A 22,043-nucleotide genomic window follows, 5' to 3' on the forward strand; every position below is an offset into this window, starting at 1 on the left:
GTCCAGAAATAGCGGGAGAGGTGGGTGGGTGACACTCTCACTGGCCTTTGGAGTCACGATTTAGCTTGGCTTCCACCCATCACAACCACGAAGGTGGTAGGGGAAGAGGCTATGATATATTTTGAAGCCAGCGTGCATGTCCATGGTCAGAGGCAGGAAATATCAACAGGCCTAAGAAGTGTTGAGATGACTCCTTAGGCAACCGAGCCACCTGTTAGAAGAGCTGTCTGGGAAGCATCCTTCACAGAGCTGACTCACCCCTTCCTCCTCATCCCTCGTTTCTTGATGAGATGCCTCAGGCTGCTGCAGGCACAGTGTGGGCTCTGGAGCCAGGACCCAGCCCAGCCACTTAGGAGTGGGAGCTGCTGCTCCCTAAGCCCATTCCTGTGTGCCAGGCACTGTGCTAAGCAATCTGGATGTGTGGTCAGCTCGATAATGGTCCCCCAAAGATGTTGACATCCCAACCCCTAGAACTCATGAATATGTTAGGTTGCACGGTAAAGGGGAATTAAGCTTGCAGATGGAGCTAAGGTTGCTAATTGGGTGACCCTGAGATGGGGGGCCCCAGATTATCCGGGGGGGGCCAATGTCAACACAGGATTCTTCAGCGTGGGCGAAGGAGGCAGAAGAGTCAGAACCAGAGAGAGATTTGAAGATGCTGTGCTGCTGACTTGAAGATGAAGGAAGGGGCCACAAGCGCAGGGATGCTAATGGCCTCTAGAAACTGGAAAAGGCAAGAAAATGATTTTCCCCTAGAGCCTCAGGAAGGAACACAGCCCTGCCCACACCTTGATCTTGGCCCAGTGAGAACCATTTTGTAGCAATTTCCAGAACTATATGATAATAAGTTTGTGTTGTTTTAAGCCGCTCAGTTTGTGCCAATTTGTTACAGCAACCATAGGGAGCGCATACTACACGTCACCTCACACAGACCTCACCACTGTCCTCTGAGCAACTGCCTTGATCACTGTTTTACAGACGAGGGAGTCGTGGCTTGCAGGGCCGGCCAGCAGCCTGCAGGAGTCTCCACAGCCAGTGTGGGGTAGTCCCTGCTCAAGTCTGAACTCAGAGTTGTGTGGCTTTGGATGAGTTATTCACGTTTCAGCCTTCAGTTGGGGCTGGGACTAGAATATGACCAGTGAGACACTCCCCTTGGGTGCAAAATTTCAGGGGCCCCCAGAAACCTCAGTCATGGAGATAAAGTATATTTTAGTGCAATATTTTACAATGAAAATTAATGCAAAAAACCATGAGGAACAAAACGTATATTTTTAAATAAACAGAGGATCCATCTCAATTTCCACATCTATAAAAGTAAGGAATATATCCCAGCTTTGCAGGGTTGCTGGGCGTTACTAAATAAAAGAACATATGGAAACGCCTTGAGAACACCTGTCTCACAGTAAGAGCTCACTCAGTGATGACCGTTGTTTTACAGCAGCTCAGCCGGTGGGTGAAAACACACCCTGGGCTGGGCGGCAGGCTGCTGAGGTTCAAGTCCCAGTCATTAACCAGCTGGTGACCTTGAACAAGACCTTGAACAAGACCTTAAACAAGTTGATGTCTCTCTGTCTGAGCCCACCTACAGACTCAGGGCGTGGTGTGACCTCCTTCTCAAACTCGCTGTTAATTTTTCCCTTTCTTTACACACAGCGTGGTGTTTTGCTATTCCTGAAATTTCTTCTCAATCTTTTCTTTTGGCCAGGTTGTTTACATTTAGTGAGTTTCACCTTCTGAAAACACTGCTTTTGTGGGTCTACTTGCAACTAAACAACAAAACTCAGACAATTCCGACGTACGAAACCGTGCTGGCGTTTTTTAGCAGGTAAAGTAACTTAGCGTTGGTCGATGAATGGTACTTTTTTTTTTTCGGCTTGTGATATTCTGAAGGTAAGCATCAGTGATATTATTTTTCATAGCATTATTCAGAGTGCATAAAATTCAGTTTTCTTTGTGAAGACTAAGAGTATGGGGTAACTTTGAATGACTAGATTACTTGAAAAAGTGAATAATAGGTAAGTATTGTGAAGTAGTCATGTGCTTTTGAGCACCTGTTCTGTGTCCAGTAAAAGACATGATGCAAAAGGTGCTCTTTTTATTCAGGGGAAAGTACCACACTGCACTGACCTTGAAATGTTCATAGTTAGTAGGGAGGGTATAGCTCAGTGGTAGAGCACATGCTTAGCATGCATGAGGTCCTGGGTTCAATCCCCAAGGGGACCTCCGTTAAAAAATAAAAAATTTTTTAAAACATAAATTAAAAAAAAATTTCATCCTTAAAATGTACCTGAATCATACCAAGTCACTCTCAGCTGTGCTTTTTTTTTTCTTTCTTTCTTTTTCTTTTAGTATTTGTTTTGTTTTGGGGGAGAAGATAATTAATTTATTATTATTTTTTAATGGAGTACTGGGGATTGAACCTAGGACCTTGTGCATGCTAAGCACGTGCTCTACCACTAAGCTATACCCTCCCCGCTGAGACCAAATCATTCTCATTTATATTTCACTATCTAGCATATAAAATTCCGGATTTTCTAGACAAATGGAAAAGCATTTGAATGTGCAAAGGTTTCATAGCATTAATCCAGTCTCTTACACTATCTAAACTTCTAAATGTTAAAAGTTATATATCTCAACATTTAAGTGAAAAATAACAATTCCAGTACAATAATGGGCACCATTTTATTGTGCTTACTAAATGCAGTAGTTCTGAAAAGCACTTTCTATTTGTAATCTCGTTTAATCTACATAGTACTAGGGGGCTGGTTTTATTATTCCCATTTTACAGATGAGGAAACTGAGGTAGAGATGAAGTGTCTTGTCAGTGATCCCACAAGTGATAAGGGTTGGAGCCTGACTCGGACCCAGACCTGCCTAATCCCGAAACGCTTTGCTGACCGTTCCTCAAACAGCAGATAGGGTTCCTCTCTTGTGCCCACTGCCGCTGGTTTGGTGGTGGCTCCCAGGGCACGGTGTTTAGAAAGATCCTGAGGCTGCCTCTAGGTTCAGTGTTGTTGTTAGCCGATTACTTCTAAAATTGCCCTGCAGGGCATCTTCCACCCCTCCCTGTGTCCTCCTCTGCCTGTGTTTTCTATCTGTTCAACCCCATAGCGATGTTGGCTGTGGCCACGTGGGGCAGGGGGACAGGGTGTGGGTGAGGCTGAAAGCAGTAGTTTGTGGGCTCCATCTCTGTCTCTTTAGCCTCTTTTTAAATTTTGTAAGTGCACTCGCATCATCCAAGCTGGCTGTGGAGTGTGGTGGCCTGTAGCCCAAGACGGCGCCAGGTGGTCCTCAGAGGATCTGCCCTAAACAGGAAGCATTACCTTCACTGTCAGGTTTACATTCCGTTCCCCACATCAGCAGGAACAGGGGCTTCCAAGCATCATGATAAGACCTTTTCAAGGACGTCCAGGGACTCCTTTTCTTTTGCACTTGCGAGTTTAGCAGATACAACACATCTTCCATGTACTCATCAGCAGACTGACCTGTTTAAGCCAAGTTTCGTTTGCCTTGTTCCGAAGCATTTACTCCTTTTCTGGAACATCTGTGCACCGTGTTAACTAAAGAGCCCTTTTTTCCTGCCTTGTTATTTGGGGAAAGCACAGTCTTCAGCGCCAGAATGATATGTCCTTGCTTAGTTTCTATATAATTTGCTTTGAACTGAAGTGTCTTCAACCCACCCTCCCCTATTCTTTTAATAGTCCAAGAGACACTTTTTCCAATGAGTCATGCACACCAGGAAAAGTTGCTATTTGGCACCAGGTTAGCTCTTCTCCTGGAAACGTCTAGAACTGGGAGATAGGAAATGAGCTAGAATGTGGGTGATTCATTGAAACTGTGTTTTTAATGTGAGAGAAACAAGTGAGAGCGAGAGGACTAAGGCATGTGGCCCTGTCCACTGACAGCAGGATTTCCTGGACCTTCCTGAGCTGGGTCTCAGAGGCTCCTCTACACCAGGATGCATCTACCATCATAGCTTCTCCATTCCTCCTGAGTCCACATTGATTCCATTTTGACCCCAAACCTCACCCTCCATGCACATTTACCCCAGCCCCCTGAGCCTGCATGGTTTTCCGTGTTGGAAACCATTTGTCTGTTTTCACATCATCTCTTTGCCCCAGCCTGAGCAACCAGGACCATATCTTCCTTCCCACGCACCATGTTCTCTGACTGCAGCACAGGGGTGAGTCCTGCCAGCCTGCCCTGCCTCCCTCTGTCCCTCCCTCCCACTCCCTCCCGCAGCAAGCTTGGTGTCCCCTTGGGAGGAAAGAGAAAGCAGTCTGGACTTCAGATGCTTCTCCCTCAGTGGTCACCCATGCCTACGCCCAACTTTGAGGATCATGGCCCATTTTTAGGATGATGGGTGGTTCTCATCCCAAACAAGCTCACTCTTCTGCCTGAGAATGGTGCTCACTGGTCAATGGCCTCTACCTCCCAAATGCACGTCCCCTGAGTCCCCAGACTCATTTGCCCAGGGACCAGCTCTCGTGGGTCGTGCTCCCTCCACCCTAGCCTGCTCTGTCCCCTCTTCTCAGTTCCCCCATGGCGGGGCGTCCCCTAGGAGCCTCACTGTCCCTTATGAACATCTTGGTGTGTGCATACAGTCTGCCTCCCCGGGTACATCAAGAGCAGCTTAAAGGAAGGATTTAATGATCCTTTGTCACACCCCTAGCTTCCCTGGCACCATGCTGAGCATATAATAAACAGCTGATGGAGTGATGAGAGTCCACCACACATTTTTATGTAGCTCGATTCCCCTCAGAGAAGTGGGTCTTACCATGCTAACGCCAAATTCAGAGAACACCACGTCTGCAGCAACATGAAATGGTGGGGATGGCAGAAGTATTTCCATCGTTATTGATGGGCAGGGCCTGTTTGGTGTACTAGACTAAGGCTTTCTCGAGGCTCAGTGAGAAGTAATGTCTCAGTCGGTTGCTTATGTCTCCCCGGGACGTGGGAGTGGGCATGGGTGGTGACCGTGCTCTGGCTTTGCCATTTCTTCTGGAAGGAGCTGTTGGCCCAGCGGAGTCAGTAGCCTGAGGGCCCAGGCTGCAGGAAGGCACCTCTGCTCCCAGCGGTGGTGGAGGGAGCCCGCGGGAAGACGCAGTCAGTCTGGACCAGAGCTGAGTCACCAGGGGGGCTGAGCTCCACAGTCCAGTGAAGACAGAAGGAACAGCCAGCTGAGGAAGTTTCCACAGCCACTGACAGGGACATGCCAGCAGCGTTCAGAGGTGGGACAGAGGAAGGAAGAGACTCCGGGAGACAGCACACAGGCTTGAGGATGAGAACCAAGGACGTTGGCTTTTTGGCCCAATTTTTAAAGTTGCATCTATTAAAGAAATAATTTAGATGACAGAGTGAGTTATAAGGTATCTCCCAGGTTGGGGACAGAGGTCAGAGTGGACCATCACAATATGGGGACCTCCAGAATGGGACCGTGCTGTCGTGATGTGGCGGCAGGGGGATAAGCTGCCTGAATATTAGCTAACCAGGCCCTGTGATGGACCAGGGGTGAGGCTGAGCGGTGACTCTGGGCGTGGCCTTGGCTGGCCCAGGATCCAAAAAGCAGCATTTATAGCAGTATTGAGTAAAGTGGATCAGATACTCCTTTTCTCATCTGTCTTAGCAACGTCTGGAAGACAAGCGAGGGATGAAGGTATTTGAATAGCACACACACACACACACACACACACACACTCACACACACACACACACACATACACACACTCACACACACACACCTCGGCACCCACAGTCTATTTTCCTGGCAGTGGTTAATTTAGAAAAACAAATAGGCTGTCCAGAATTAAATTTAACATTTCCTTGTAGAAAAAAAAATGTAAGCAAAACCAGTGTCTTCGTCCGCCATGGAGAAGAGTCATCTTTTCATCTCACTTAGCAGTCCGAGAAGTCCAGGGAAGCTGTCAAACTCGTCAGCTGGAGAAGAGCCAGTGGCAGGCAAATTTTCCACTTTTTTTTTTTTTAAATACGTTTTTCATCAAAAAATAAATTACCTACAGAAAAGTGTGCAAGCCTTAAGTGAACAGCTCAATGAATTGCCACAAAGTACACACACCTGTGTAACCAGGAAGCTGACCAAGAAATAGAACTTGACCTGCCCACCCCCCAACGTGCCTTATCTTGGTCACTGCCCTTCTCACGCCAGGGTGCACAGTATCCTGACTTTTTCTACCATGGAGCTCTCTTGGCTACTTTTGAACTTTGTATAAATAGAATCCTATAGCATGGACTTTTTGTTTGTTGGTTTTTTGTTTTTTTTTGGGGGGAGGGTAATTCAGTTTATTTATTGATTTATTTATTTTGATGGAGGTACCGGGGATTGAACCCAGGACCTCCTGTATGCTGCGTATGTACGCACTCTACCACTGAGCTATACCCTCCCCCCTAGCATGGACTTTTGAATGTCTGGATTCTTTCACTCAACAGTGTGTCTATAAAATCCATCCAGGGAAAGGTGGCCAGGGAAGGTAAGGGGTGTTCTCAGGCTCCTTCTGCAATTTGTTGGTGGCGCTGGATGGACTGGGTCTCCCAGATCTTCTGACACATCCTTTAGCTTTGAGATCTCAGGGTTAAGTGCAAGTCATTAACAGCCTTGTAATACTGGTCCTTAACTGATTTCTTAATCACTAAATGGATCTCTGTCAAACACTGCGAGGGTGGATTCCAGCAACCTCACCAGAAGGAAGTCATTGAAAGCAGTGAGTGAAGCCAGTACCCACACGATCTCAAATACTAGATTTCCCTGACCTCTGCCACAGAGTCTCCTCTCTCGTATTCCCTGTCCAAATCTGACCCAGCCTTTATAGAGCTGCCCAAGGACTCCTCCAGGAAGCCTTCCAGGATCTCACCTGCACACTGGACGGTTTCCTGCTCTGAGCTTCTTGCAGAGAGAACAAGAGCATATGCTGGCTGTGTGCATGTGTGACAAGTCCAGCACCACCTTCCCACCATGCGAGAGGAACCTCCGAGGAGAGCTGCCCAGCCATGCCCTGCACCGCCGGCGCCCCAGCCCACAGACATCTCGAAGGAAATGCACCACGATGCTGTGTGCCAGGACAGGCAGACGCCATGTGTCTCCTGTGATTAATGGATGGCATTTGCAGATACGACCACAGAGTCATCATGAAACCTGGCATCCCTTGTGTGGCAACTCTGATCTCTTTACCAGAACATTCATTCTGGAATATTCCATGAGTCATGGACATGAGGGCAACTGAATTGTTCTCTCTTGGAATCTCTCCACCTGAGCAGGGAGGTTGATATATTTCAGGTCAGGATTTCTCATGACCTGACTTCAGAGTTTCTTGCCTTTTTCTTTCCTTCTCGGCTGTGACCAGCACTGCCCCAGCCCCACTTAGCTTGGCTCCCTAGAAGCTGAATCTCCCTTCTCTTCAATGTCCCTATATATTGATTCCTATTCCTTACGACCTTTACACTTCCCTCATGTGGCTTCTTGGCTTTCCACCCAAACTGGGTGGCCTCACAATGTCTTCAACAGTCGCAGTGGAGGCTTTGACTGAACACAAGCCATGTGAAGTGTCTGGGTGCAGGAGGTCCTTGCAGAGGGCAGATAAAGTCGTCATTAGAAAAAATTTCTTGACCCAGTTCTGCCTTTGGGCAAAGGTCAGGACCATCTCTATCTTTATATTCAAGATGACATTGCACTGGGTCTCGACGAATGACCAATAGGACTTGGCCTGACAAATAAGTGTGACAACAACAGACAGGACCCCGTGAGCATAGGAAACTTGACATGGAATAGCCTGGTCTGTGCATGCACGTGTGTGCGCGCAGGGAGTGCGTGCCCTGGGGCTGGAACTGCATTCCTAGAAGGTAAATTATCGGGGAGTGGAGGGAGGGGATGGTAGGATTAGGGCTAGTGAGTTGGCAGGGACCAGCTCATTCATCCAATTAATTCACTTAACATATTGCAAGCCGAATGAGAGCCAGGCACCATCAGGGGTGCTGAGGATGAAAGGGTAAATAAAACAGACACAAATTCCCATCTTCACAGAGGAAGCGGAGACAAACAGCACACTCAGTAAATGAGGTGTGTGTTAGAAGGTGGCAGTCCGGAGTCTGACTCCCACTCTTGCCGTTTACTCGCTATAAGACTTCGAGCAAAACGCCTGACCTTCCTGTGTGGAGGTTAACAATGCCCTCTCATCAGCTCCAACGTAGGTTTGTTCTGACTCAAAGAAAAAGCCCAGTGCGGCACTTGGCAGGAGGTCCTGAATGGTGGTGCCATTTGGTAGGTGATGGTGGTGGCGGCGACAGTCAGAATTGTTTCATTACCACACTTCGGTATCAGGAGCCAAGAGGACTATTTCCTGCTTCTTGGGTTTCGGAAGGTGCCCAGGTCTTCTGTGCTGAGTTAACATTTTGAAAAAAGTCATGCTCCCTTCTCATCATGAGTTATGGCCCCAAAGGGTGTCATTTTGTCAAACTTCACCTTAAAATCTAAAATATTATTTCAGATATTTTTCATAGACACTAAGTAATTTTTGACCCTAATTCTCTTTTATTGGGGTAGAATATACACAACATAAAATTGACCACTTTCGCCATTTTTCTGTGTACAGCGCAGTGGCATTCAGTACATGGACAATGCTGTGCAGCCATCACCACCATCCACCTCCAGAGATTGTCCGTCTTCCTAAACTGAAGCTCCACACAGATGAAACAATAAATCCCTGTTCCCTGCTCCCCCCGCCCCTGGTAACCACCTTTCTACCCTCCTCCTCTGTGACTCTGACTGCTCTGGGAACCTCATATAAGTGGAATCGTACAGTATGTTTCCTTTTGTGTCTGGCTTATTTCACTTAGCAGAACGTCTTCAGGGCTCGTCTGTGTTACAGCAGATGTCAGAATTCCACACTATGTACTTTAAGGCTAAAATCTGAAGTGCTAGGCTCGTGGCACTTGGAGTCTGAAAGGGTAAATGACTCCAACAGATGACAGGATGGAGGAAGTGAGACGGTCATGGCTAACGGCAGCTCTAAAATTACAGTCTGTGCCTGTCAGACGGAGACTTGTCCCGGGCAGTGCCTTTCAGAAGGTCTGGGGAGGGGAGTTGTCCCAGGGCCTTGTGAGCAGGAGGCAGACCTGATCTGAATGTATCTTTCAGTATCCAGGACCTATGAATTTTCTTCCCTAAGGGAGTCATGCCCCAAGGGTTTCTCCTTGAACTTTGGAAGGCAGACACCATGGCCTAAAGTTTGTCCCAGAAAAGTCAGTGCTAAACTCAAAGAGATCTTTGCACAGACGGAGCTCAGCACCTGAGGATGCCATGCCAGCCTTTGATTCCACCAAACAGCCATTCAAAGAGGTCCCTGACTTAGCAGCCAGCTTCCGCACTTTATGTGACATCAGGTGAGCCATCAGGTGTGCTCATCATTGGCCCCGAGAATCTCAGATGCCTCCCCTCTGCCTCCCCACCCCACAGCGGAGTTGAGCCGGGTTAGGTGGAAGTGAGCTGGGCTGTTCTCGGGAGGCCTGGCGGAGTCCTGCCTCTGCAGCAATCACCTCGCCGGGCTCTAGGGAAAGGGTTATGCCAATTGTTGGAGGAGTTGGACCACACTGCTCAGATGCCTTGGGATTTTAGAGAATCAGCAGCTGAGGTCACTGTTCTCTTCCTTTGAGGTAGCCTGTGGCTCTGGTAAGTTAGGTGGCAGTGGTAATGAATGGCACCAAGAACATGGCCATGGACTTGACCGGTTTGAGTCCAGGTCACTTTCCCTGGAAAGAGGGGACAGTGGTGGTAATCACGAGGCTCAGAGTGCCACTGGGAACCAGCAGCTGTGCCCAGCACCTCACAAGCACTGTCTCCTCTTCTTCTCCCAACTACCAGGGAAACACATGCAGTCATTGTCCCCCTTTGACAAAGAAGGAGATGGACGGTCAGGGAGGCTTGGTCACATGGCTGATGGCTGGCTGGCCCAGGCCTGGAACCCGGTCTGTCTGACTCCAAGGCAAGAGCTCAGGAGCTGGAAGCATGGTTGAGTGATGGATGAGCTGACTTTTGACCTCTCCAAGTCAGCCACCACCAGTGCCACTTCTCTGTGACTCAAAGGCGTCATGAAGTCCAATCACTTGTCTAAACAAAGCTCTTCCAGAATCCTCTGTGGGAGGAGGACTGTTTGGTGAGGTCCTGGCTGTTGGTCGTCGGGTCTGAGTGCTTTTCATAGGAAGAATCAGGGGCCCTCCTACGCTCCCAGCAGCCTTCCCACAAAGCTGTGGGGCTGGTGCCTGGGGGTGTCTGAGCTGGTAGGGAAATCTGTCCTCTAGGCTGTTCTCTCCCTTCTGGGCAGACACCTTATTAACATGCAGCTCAACAAGTGCTCCCTTCTCGGGGGCCACTCCGGGCTGTGGGAGCCCTTGTCAAGGGTACAGGCTCATCCCCCAGAGCACTCAAGGGCTGGAGGTCCCACGCCAGCTCCACTCCTTCATTCCTCCTTTACAGCTGCAACCACCGTGATGCCACCTAACTTGTTCCTCCATTACATGGTGAGAGAGAGGCAGGGAAGGGAGCAGCACTCAGGTCAGGGAAAGGAGGGAGGCGAGTCTTAATCGTCCAGCTAAGGCAGCCATGCTCTCAGGCCCTGGCACTGCCCACACTCACCCAGCTCCGCCTGCCCCGGGTAACGGAGGAGGGCTGGTTCCAGGGTCGATAGCCCTGCACTCCTGGAAGTGTCAGCCCCCCTTTTTACCTGGTCTGTCCACCCCCAGAGACAGGCCTCCAGGGAATTCTAATAAGTAATCATTGAATTTGAATTAACTCATTCGTCTTCATGCCCCTCTTGACTCTCACAACGCCTCAGCATCCCTAAACTTACCTCCTGGGACCACTGACAGGAGGAGTTGGAGAGTTCCAGGAATTCCCAGATGTTGTGAAAACAAATGGTCCACAGGCAGGTTGGCGGGCACCTCCAGCAGAGGCAGGACACGGGGCAACGGAGCGCTCAGTCTGGCTGGGACAGGGTGTGATTTGGACATCACACTTGATTCATGGAAAAATAATCTAAAAGTGCCCTTGGCTCGTCTCATACAGGATCTGTCTTGAGGGAATGACTTTGTCTTTCCAAAGGGACTTGGAAAAATTATCACCCTGTTGTCCCCATTTGTCAAAAGTGACCATTTTATGAAGTAACCTGTTTCAAAACAAGTGTGGTGAATGTGTGTCTGTGTGTAACGTGTCTTCTCAAGGAGAATCTGATCTCAACCCAGCCCCAACCTCAGCCGTGTGTGGAAATTAACTGGATTTTAGTAATAACAGTGTCGCAGAACTGATCCTGGAACCAGCTGCTAAGACAGTTACCCACTCATCCGACCATCCTTTCTTTTCAGCTCTGCCGGAAAGGGTTTTTGATTTCCTCTTTGATTTCCTCCTTGACCCACTGGTTTTTTAGTAGCCTGTTGTTTAGTCTCCATGCAGTTGGTTTTTTTCTCATTTCTCTTTCTGTGGTTGATTGCCAGTTTCATATCACTGTATTCAAAAAAGATGCTTGAAATAATTTCTATCCTCCTAAATTTGTTGAGGCTTGTTTTGTGTCTGAGTATGTAGTCTAGCCTAGAGAATGTTCCATGTGCACTTGAAAAGAATGTGCATTCTGTTTTTTAGGGATGTAATGTCCTGAAAATATCAATTAAGTCTCATTGTTCTAATGTGCCATTTAGTATCTCTGTTGCCTTATTGATTTTCTGTCTGGAAGACCTGTTTAATAATGTTAGTGGGGTGTTAAAGTCTCCTCCTGTTATTGTAATACCGTCAATTTTCCCCTTTATGTCTGCTAGTGTTTGTTTTACACATTTAGGTGCTCCAGAAAGTGCTTTTGAATTACCTGATGTGGCCATTTATTCAAAGGGCAGTTTGCGTAGAGGAGGAATCAGAGGTCCTGGGTTCAAGTCCTGGCTGAGCCATTGTTCTTTTTATCTGTAAAATGAAGCTGATAATACTTGTCCTGTCTGTTCCTTGAGATGTTTGTGAGACTCAAGTGAGAAAATGTATCTTGAAACCCTCTGTACAGTCACATGCGTTCCTATGGTCATTTAATGAGTATTTGTCGGACACCTACTAAGTGCACAGCTCAGTGGTCAATGACCAGGGAATATAACCCTTTGTCTCACTGCAACCACCTTCTGCTTCCACACTCCTCACCCATCCAGAGAGAACCAGGCACCTTCCACCCCTGGCTGATGGAACCACTAGTCTCTGCTGTGGCTTTAACTAGCCCTAGCCAAATCCAGAAAAGAGCTTTCTGACAGCCTCTTATTTCTCTTTGCATCTCTGCTAAGCTTTCCCGAGAAGTGTTCCTTTCTGGACCGGGATGTAGGACAGAACTTGATGCACCTCTTCCTTTGCCTGCGTCTGCATGGCATCACCAAAGGTAAGCTCCAGCCCATGTGAATGCGTCCGTGGCAGGCTGCTAGGGACCTGCCCCACCCCTCAGCCACTCCCGGGGAGGCCCCACCAGATGTTTCCAAAGGAATCAGCTGAGATCTGACTTTGTCACTTCCAAGAGGTGTGACTTTGGGAAAGTCACTGAACAGCCCATCTCAGTTTGCTTATCTGTAAAATGGGAATAATCAGAGCTTCTGTGAAACATGATGATGGATGGAAAGGGCTTATGCGCTGTGAAAGTGTCCTCAGTGCTGACAGCTGCCTTGTTGCCGTCTAAACGCGGGCCCTGCCTCTTCGAGCGACATCCCCTCTTGGTCGCTTGTTCGTGGTTTGGGAGAAGACTGGGTCTGTTGCTCCAGGCTTGAGCCTTCTCAGCATCATGCTCTGGCCCAGGGCAAGGCTTCTGTGACTTGGAAAGAGAAGGAAATATCAGAGAGTGTGTTTTGGGCAGCCCAGGTGGCCACCCAGTGAGATCTTTGCCTCTGAAAGGACATTTGAAAATTTTCTCAAAGCCATTTCCAGTGACCCAGATAGAATGAGCAGCTCTAAAACCCACGGACGGTTGATGGAGCCCAGAGAGTTTTGTCCAAGTTGCTTCTAGACCCTCCACAGACACTGATGGTCAGACCTCAACCCTCCCTCCTCGGGCAGCATAGTGGGCAGGGGGCCGTGAACGCTTTGGGAGAAAGCGCTCTGGGACGTCCCACTTGGGTTCTGCACACCTTATGATTCCCAGGCCCAGGAAGGCCCTCCAGTCCTCAGCTCCTGACTTCCTCCTTTCTCCCTCGGTAAATGGGACTTTTGTGGTTCTGTTATGAATAAAGCCATAAGAATGCCCCCCCGTGCTTCTTCCCAGGCAAGGATCTGGAGGAGTTAAGGCGTATTAACTTCTTCCCCGAATCCTGGCTGCTGCGGGTCACAGCCTACCATTACCACGCGGTGAGTCGTCAGCTCAGCAAGGAAACAGTTGTTGAAATTTATTGCCTTTTGGACTTTCCTTTTTCTGGAGATGTGTTTTGCATTGGAAACCTCTGGGCCTTTGAGGTCGGGATGTATCTGGATCCTCCGCCAGGGGAAGTGGGGAGAGCCAAGCCCAGAGGGGAGGAGGAGGAGGAGGCCCTGCCTTGGAACCCAGGTGTTCAGAGCATCCGCCCTGTCGGACCTGGAGAGTCAGGGCCCACTGGCCACACAGCCCTCCAACCCAAGTCCCCTCACAGACACACATGTCACGTGCTTATTATTAGAAATTTTTTAAATGCAGAGAAATTGAAAGAAAACGCATCCCTTCAGACCCACCATCCAAAAATAACCACTGCTAACAGGTCACTGCATTTCACTGCCTTTCAGTCTTTTTTTAAAAAAAAAAAAATACTCGTAGTTAAATATGCTTCCTATCAACACTTGTAATCACTTCCAACTCTTCCACCAAGAGGATATGCAACAAACAATGCTACTCGGCCTTTCCTTTATTGTAGAAAAGTCACCGTGTTTCTTGCTGTTAAAGTCACGGTGTTGTTTATTGTTAACTGTTATAAATAGACCATATGGTGAATGCATTTGCACGTAATGGTTGATTCGAGGAGATTCTCAAGAGTAGAAAATACTGGCCCCAAAAGGAATGTGCACTTTTGTTCTTGATACATATTAGCAAAACTGGAACCAAATTACTCTCCCCCCAGTGATACATGAGGTGCCTCACTCGGTACCAGCTCAGCAGCGAAGGGCATTTTCCTTACAGGTGACTTGTGTTAATTGCAAAGCGAACAATGGCGTCTCATTTTGTAACGTGCATTCCCTTAATTACTAGTAAATATGAATCTTTCTTTATGTGGTATTTTCCCCTTTGTGAATTGTCCATGCAAACTGCCGCACTTCTTATGTGTTTCCAATCATACATTTTCAGAGATGAAGTGGGGCAGTGTTTGAGCTCTGAAGATTTATGAGTCACTAGTTAAAATTCAGTTCAGCTCAACAAATACCTATTGTAATGTGTAAACCACAGGGCTCAGTGTCCCCCGCACAGTATAACCACTCGTGCTTCTCTGGGACATAGCTTAGAACTGTGCTCTGACAGAGCAGAGGAGGGGAGGGGGTGACAGAGAGGGGACAGTCTTGGGCTGGGGCTGGACACCTCAGGAAGTCCCCCACCTCCTTCTTGATGTCCTTCTGGCCCTGCCCACCTCCTTCCTTTTGCCCCCTGCTGCCAATGTCATCCTCCTGAAATCCTCTCCCTCCCCATCCCAGCCTTCGTGCAGGTCCGTGCTTGCTCTTGACTTGACAGCCACGGTCATTCTCTGCCTGGTGATCCGGCTACTAACGTACGCATTTTATTTCCCCAGTAAGATGGCTGGGGCATTTTTCTTGTTCTCGTCTTTGCATCCTCTGGAAGCATCACGCACAGTACCTGGCTAGTTGGTTTTCAGATAAATGCTGCGGACTGGATTCACGGATGAATGTAGGATCCAGAGACAGAACTCTTTCAAGCACGGGAGGTTGTAGGGCTCAGTGAACCGATGTGAAGATGGTGTTGGGCGATCAGGCTGCTGGTAAGTGGTGTGTGTTTTCCTTCCAGCTGGAGAGTGGGGGCGACATGGCCCATGTGAACGATCTTTCCACCCAGGCGGTGAGATTCGGGCTGCTCTTTAACCAGGTACTGTCGGCTGGGTGAGCAGGGTGAAGAACACCCCTGTTCCGTGCTTAGTTAAGGACCTTTGATCACTTCTTAGCTCTGGTAGGAAGAAGGCCAGGGCAGGAGAGGAAATCGTAGGTGTCTTTTCTGCACACTTACCACCCCCTTGGAAGTAAAATTCACAAAACCTGGAAGAGGCCATTTAGTAACCTGATGTGCATGTCCAAGATTCCCCACAAAGGTGACCAGATCTCCCAGTTTTCCAGAGTTGGAGGAGCTTCCCTGGGGATGCAGGACTTTCTGTTCTAAAGCCAGGAGAGGCCTGGGCAAACTGGGATGAGGTGGTCATCTCCTTCTGAGTAAACATGACGGGCTGCCAACTGCTCAAGGAGAGATTCCACTCTGAGCCCACGTTGAAGTTTTCAAGAGTGAACCTGTTCTGGGCAGCTCTTTTGATGGAACCCAGAATCAAAGCAGCAGTGGATCAGGGAGCTTGGCTGCAGGACATCTGGGCGCTCAGTCATCAGGGGAGCACGTGGGGCTGACGGCTGGGCTCTGTCTTGGGCTCCCTTGATAGGCACGGTTCTCCAAGAAATTACTGCTTTCCTCCAACTTCATCAAAGCCACCCCAATAGTGATCTCAAAAGAATTGGTGTTTTAGGGGCCTGGGGCCTTGAATCTATCATCAGAGACTCCTCTTTGGACCAGGCCTGGCTGGGCCAGGTCCAGCCCCTTGCTTGCAAGACCTGCCCAAGTGGACAGACTGCAGACTGCAGTGGCCAGGACACCCTGCAATATTGTGAGCACGGAGCAAAATGCTTTGTTTCCAAGGTCTCTGCAGATTGCAGGTCATCCAAGAACGTGCCTGTCTCATTCTCCCCACCAAGGGGCGTGCAGAGCAAATAGCTTTGCCACTGAGCGCTAACCTGTAAGGATTTGTGAAGTCGCTACAATTTGTCTTTTCTTTTGCTTCCTAGGCTAAAATTGCTGTTGAGTTTTAAATCACAGGTTAGCTAGTTTTGTAGTTGTGGCTGGAATTGGTTTGGCTATGTCCTGTTGCCTCTGATAACTGAAGATTTTTTTTTCTGTCACTTTGTTGCTTATCTGTCTCAATTTAGGAGTATACGACACATTCGAAAATGATTGCCATATATGGATTCTTCTTTGAGATAAAGGGAATCAAACATAACACTACCTCGTATAGTTTTCACATGCAGGTAAGAAGGACAGAGCACAGGAAAGGTATGTGTCTGAAAAAGCCATTTAGATTCAAAGCCGATTCATATCGAATTAATAATAGTCGATTAAACATTAATTACTACTTAATATGGGATGTGTTAGAAGCCTGGTGATAATCACACAGATGTGATGTCATTTGATTTTTGCACCCATACTTCGAGGTTGCTGCTCTTACCCCCATTTAATAGATGACGATCTCAAAGTTGAGTGTCTATACGTTCATATGACCTCTACTGGTAGATCCAGGGTTAAATTCTGGTCTTCTGAAACCACATCAGAAGGGGCACAATTCACCTTCAGTTTATTCATATTGGGTGATGCTTTACAGATGGCCATTCTTCCATGGAGGTAACTAGCAGTGCCCACAAAGGGAGAGAGAATGGTCTTGTTCGGAGTGGCAGAGCAGAGCTGTGGACAGGACCCCGGAGGAGTCAGGAGGGTGGATGGCTTCACCTCCATGCTCCTGCTGGACTTTTAGGAGGGGCAGGAGAGCTGGGTTTCGGAATAGAGTCTGAAGTCAAACTACCTGGTGAGCCCTATGACCTTGGCGAGTCCAGGGACCTCCCTGTGTCCACTTTCCTGACCTTTAATTTAAGTTGGAGAAGGCAAAAGGACCTACCTCCCTGCATGGTTGTAAGTATTAAATGTGTTAAATTGTGCGAAGGGCTTGGAACAGGGCCCACATGATGATGATGACGACCGCTGTGATGGTGGCCTGCTGTGTTCCACTTAGGATTTGATTATAAGTCTCATAGACTTTAAGCTCCTTGAGAAATCATGTCTTACTAATCTTTTTATTACCACTGCCAATCACAGAACCAGGAACACAGGGCCAGTACATTTGTATCATGAATGAATAAATGAATGAATACATGAATGAGAAACCTGGGTTTTCATCCCAGCTTGGCCACCACCTCATTGTGTGTCCTTGAGCAAGTCGGGCCAACCTTCGATCTTCAGTGACTCAGGCATTTCCCTACATAATGGGTTTTACTGGATGGGAGGGAGCAATTATGTAACAACAGTAGTGAAAATGCTCATATGAATACTACGTGGGTTTTTTAATTCTGGCAAAGCAGTAGCAAAGACCTTCCAATTCACTACAGCTTGACTTAATGGCGTTTTCCTGGGTTGGCCAAACCCTAGTCTGTCAGCCAGTGGTTTGCTCATGGTGAAGGTTCAAATGCCAACTGACTCAGCAGCAGCCCTGCTCAGGAAACGGGGCCTCAGGGAAACGCTTGCTCTCTGCACACATCAGACAGGGGGGCCGACGTGCCAGAAACCAGGCTTTGCTAACACCGGGTCACCCCGGTTTCAGTTCCACCTAAGGTGGATCACCCTCCTTGCAGAGAATAAGGCACACCGACTTGGAATTCCCCTCCGTGGTCTGTGAACACGGCCCTATCAGCCTGAGAGCGGAACGCTTGGTGACCTACGAGATCAGAGCCCAGACCCTGGTGGACGGCAAGTGGCAAGAGTTCAGGACAAACCAGATCACGCAGAAGTTTGGGTTGGGCAAGCCGTCCTGCAAAAGCCACGTGAGTGCTTGTCATTTCTCTTTGATTTCTTTTTGCTCTTTCTCTCCTCTGCCCCTTTTTGGGGGTCGCTGGCTTTACACCTGCAGGGGTCTGTGGGGGAAGCGTGCTCAGAGTCTTAGGGATTATCACAGCTCCAAATAACGCTAAAGAGAAATCTCCTACAGTGAGATCTGGGCGTATTGGAAACTGTAATCCAAACCAGACTGCCTGCTTTGGGTCACACCAGATCCATTTCATAAACATCGGAGGGGACTTTTTGGGGGAGGAGGCATGTTTGTTGGAGTGTGTTTGCCGCCGCCATCTCCACTCTTGCCTGGACGTCACCTGTCACTTCCACTGAAATCCATGGCCCAGCCCACCTGCCTCTGGCCCGTCCGAGAACTGAGGTCACCTGCCTCAGTGGGCCACCCCAGCATCCGGGCGGATTCAGTACCTGGCCAGGCTCATGACGGATGCAATCCAGAAACTGCCAGAGAGGCTGTCTGAAGTGCTGGGAGGAGCTCTTTGAACTGTGAATTCAGGCCCTTGCTGCCCTGTGGGGAACAGGACTTGAACTTAAACCTGTGAATACTCAGTCCTGGCCACACATCAGAATCACCTGGTCCCAGTGCCACCCAGGTGAGACTGGCTGTTCATCTTTCCGTGGTGGGACCCAGTAATCAGCATTTTTTTAAAGCTTCTCAAGTTATTCTCTATGATGTTAGAAATCAGAGTAGCAATTTCCTTGTGGAGGTGGGAGTGGGAGAGGCTGGGATATTGACCAGAAGGGTTTAGGAAGGACCAGAGGTACCTAAAATGTTCTTTATCATGATCAGGGTGGTGGTCACACAGGAGTGAAAATTCAGCAAGCTGTATCCTTAAGATTTGTGTGCTTTATTGTATTTAAGTTATACTTAATCTTTTTCAAGTTTATTTAAAAAACCTTCCCTAGGGGATTCTTCATGCACAGCCAGAGTTAAGAACCAACATCTTACACAATTGTTAGGCTTCTAGAGGGTGACTGTGTCTATCCCAAAAGTCCCATTTGCTTTGTTTTGTTTCATCTTTTAGGCCTTGAAAATCCAAACGGTGGGCATTCCAATCTATGCAAGTTTTTCATTCATCTTCTCATTATCTTAACAGTTTTCAGAAGAACCTATGGGATTTTCTTTCTTCCACTGGTCTACATAAAAGGAAATAAAATGATATTAAAAGGACCACTCAAGTATTCAGCTGACTCTCCAAGTTAGCAATGGTCTTATTAGAACTGTTGCCCACTGTCTTCCCTCTGTTTGGGCTGCTATAACAAAATACCACAGACTAGGGGCTTACAAAGAAACAGAAATTTATTCCTCACAGTTCTGGAGGCTGGAAGTCCAAGATCAAGGTGCCAGCAGATTCCATGTGGGCTCTGCTGAGAACCTGCCTGCTGGCTCATAGACGGCTGTCTTCTCGCCGAGTCCTCACATCACAGAGGGGGCCAGGGAGCTCTCTGGGGCCTCCTTCAGTAAGGGCATTAACCCCATTTGTGATGGCCCTGCCCTCACAACCTGATCACCTCCCAAAGTCCTTACCTCCTAATGACATTACCTTTGGGGGTTAGGATTCAACATACGAATTCTAGGGAGACACATTCAGACCACAGCACTCACAATTGTATCATTTGAGGATGGAAAGTACCAGAACCATGAATCCATTTGCCATCACTGACCCCAAAGCACCCTGAGTCCAGCCCTAACTGGCTGCACCTCGGGAGGACTCCCGTGGGAGCACCAGCAGGAACAGCGATCTCCAGCTGAGAGCAGTAAGTTCTCCCCTTCTCAAGATACCTCTCTGCCTGCTGCACAGGACAACACGCCTGGCATTGTCCCTGGCAGTTTCAGCTCAGCCAGAACAAGAGGTGGGAAAGGAAGCCAGCAATTCTAAAGTATAGGGTGACTTATTTACTATCCCACCTTTTTCAATGGAACTCTGGTCTGGAAAAAGCAAGGTAAGAAGGTCTTTCTTCCCACTTTGTGGATTAGTTTCCCATTGCAGTGTAACAAAGTACCACAAAACTAGTGGCTTAAAACAATACCTATTTATGATTTCATAGTTGTTGTGGGTCAGGAGTCCAGGCAGCTTTGCTGGGTCCCCTGCTCAGGGTCAAGTCTACAATCTAGTGGTAGCTAGGCTGTATTCTCATCTGAAGGCATGAGTGAGAGAAGCCACGTCCAAGCTCGCAAGATTTTTGGTAGATTCATTTCCTTGCAACTGTATGACTGAGAGCCGGACTGCTTACCAGCTATTGGGAGAAGGCTGCCGAGGTCCTAGTGGCCCCCTGCAGTTCCCTGCCACACAGTGCTCTCTGTAGATATTTCAGAGCACAGCTATTTGTCCTTCAAGGCCAGCAGGAGAGTCTCTTTCACTCTAGCCTGATAAGACAGAGTCTTGCATAATGTAAGGAAATCTTGGGAGTGACATCCCATCACCTTGGCCATGTTCCCTGAGCTAAAAGTAAGTCACATGTTCTCTGGGCTAAAAGTGAGTCATACAGTCTGACCTCACTCAAAGGGAGAGGATTATACAAGGGGTCACCTTAGGGTGTATCTGCCACAGTGTGTTATCCAGCGTCTTTGGAAAAGTGATGGAGCATCGCTGATGCTGTATAGACAACAGGTGGGTATATTTAGTCTAATGATCACCTTGGAATCAGACGGAGGCTAAGAGAGCCTCCTCCCGAGCAGAGGACCAGTGCCCTGTGCAGAGTGACCTGGCAGAGAGAGGCTGGTGGGAAGGTGGGAAGGGGACACGGTGGAGGAATCGGACAAAGGAACTAGGAGTTGGGTCTGTTCTTGGGTACACCCTCGTCCCCCTCCTGCAAGCCCTGTTCCCCAGCTTGCTTCTGGCCAGGTCCAGCCAAGGGGAAGCAGTGACGGAACCTTGGAGAGCAAGAGTCTGGGAGAAGCCGGGGGACTTCTCGCTCTCAGCCATGGAGGGCGTGTCCCAGCAGTGGCTGGGTCCCTCTCGTGGCTCCAGGTCTGCCGTCCCAGCTCCTGCCTGGCAGCCTCCTGCTGTGGTTCCAGGCCCATCAGATGGCCCTGTTTCTGGTTCTGGTGGCACCACCCGGTCCCTGTGTCCCTCCAGCCTCAGGGCGGTGAAGACTTCCTTCTGCTGCCGGTCTCCGGGTGCCTCATTCTCGTCTGTCTGTCTTCTCAGATGTCCCTTCATCTGTGTGATCAGTTCTCTGTTTTATATTTATTCTGTTTGAAATCTCTGGAGTAATTGATGCTTTCCAGACTGGTTCCTGGTATAAAGGGTTTTGATGAGCTGGTAGGTGTGACCCAGTTGGGTAGACTGCTGGAAAACACAGCCTCAATTATTCCTCCCACCCCTGCAGGGCCCGGACAGGGTGAGGCGAGTCAGGCACTCCCCTTGTGTCAAAATACTCAGTAATTCAGATAATAATATTTTAGTGCACCATCTCAAAAAATCAGAATCAATGCTGAAAATCTATGATGTAGGTCAACGAGCTCTCACAAGGTGAACCCATATACAAGCACCCAGATCAAAAACAGAAAGTGCATGATCAGCACCCCAGACCGCCCGGCAACCCTGAACCCCCTCCCAGTCACCACCCCTTGCAGGTAAACGCTGTCCCAACTACCACCATTATGTGGCCATTTAGTTTGAATATTTAATAAACAGAACCATGCAACATATCCTCTTTCGTGCCCGCATCCTTTTGTGCAGCATCACGTTTAAGAGATTCATCTCTGTTTTCATAGAGAGCTGTGGTTTATTCTCAAATAAGCACAATTGGTTGTCTCTTTTTGTAACATGAAGTGTTACTTCCGTGTAACAATACAGGCTTGTGGAAGAAAAATGAGAAAAATACAGAGATGAAGTCCGCTGAGATGCCCGGTGCTCAGAGGTTTGGCAGGTGACCCTCCCGAGTGATTTTTAGATGCGCTTATAGTTTTCTTCCCATTCAAAATGCATTTCCCCTTAGAACCTGAGTTTTTTTTCTCAAAAGGTAGAATGGTTGCTCTGAAGAGAGCACAGAATTGGAAGAAGGCGACGCTGTGTTTGCCTCCCCTCCAAACTAACTGCACTAAGTCAGAAAAGTCACTTGTGGCTTCCCCTCTCTGGATGTTGCTTCCTAGTCTCTGAAAAGGGCGTAAGCCAGCCCCTCAGCCTCCCTCTCAGGGCTGTGAGCCCCTAACAGCCCCTTGGTGAGCCTGCCCCTGGGGCAGTG

General features: G+C 48.4%; 1 protein-coding gene across 1 annotated transcript in view; it reads left to right on the forward strand.

The window, feature by feature from the left end:
* Positions 1-21,514, forward strand: part of BTBD16 (BTB domain containing 16) — a 48,859-nt gene extending 27,345 nt beyond the window's left edge. The window contains exons 9-15 of the mRNA XM_010997694.3: positions 1,706-1,825; positions 12,316-12,407; positions 13,278-13,360; positions 14,994-15,071; positions 16,169-16,267; positions 17,639-17,827; positions 18,878-21,514. Of these exons, the coding sequence (XP_010995996.3) occupies positions 1,706-1,825; positions 12,316-12,407; positions 13,278-13,360; positions 14,994-15,071; positions 16,169-16,267; positions 17,639-17,827; positions 18,878-18,946 (730 nt within the window). The 3' untranslated portion in view covers positions 18,947-21,514. The remainder of the gene's footprint in view (positions 1-1,705; positions 1,826-12,315; positions 12,408-13,277; positions 13,361-14,993; positions 15,072-16,168; positions 16,268-17,638; positions 17,828-18,877) is intronic.
* Positions 21,515-22,043: the final 529 nt, after the last annotated feature.

Source organism: Camelus dromedarius, chromosome 8, assembly GCF_036321535.1.
Source record: "Camelus dromedarius isolate mCamDro1 chromosome 8, mCamDro1.pat, whole genome shotgun sequence".
Taxonomy (NCBI): domain Eukaryota; kingdom Metazoa; phylum Chordata; class Mammalia; order Artiodactyla; family Camelidae; genus Camelus; species Camelus dromedarius.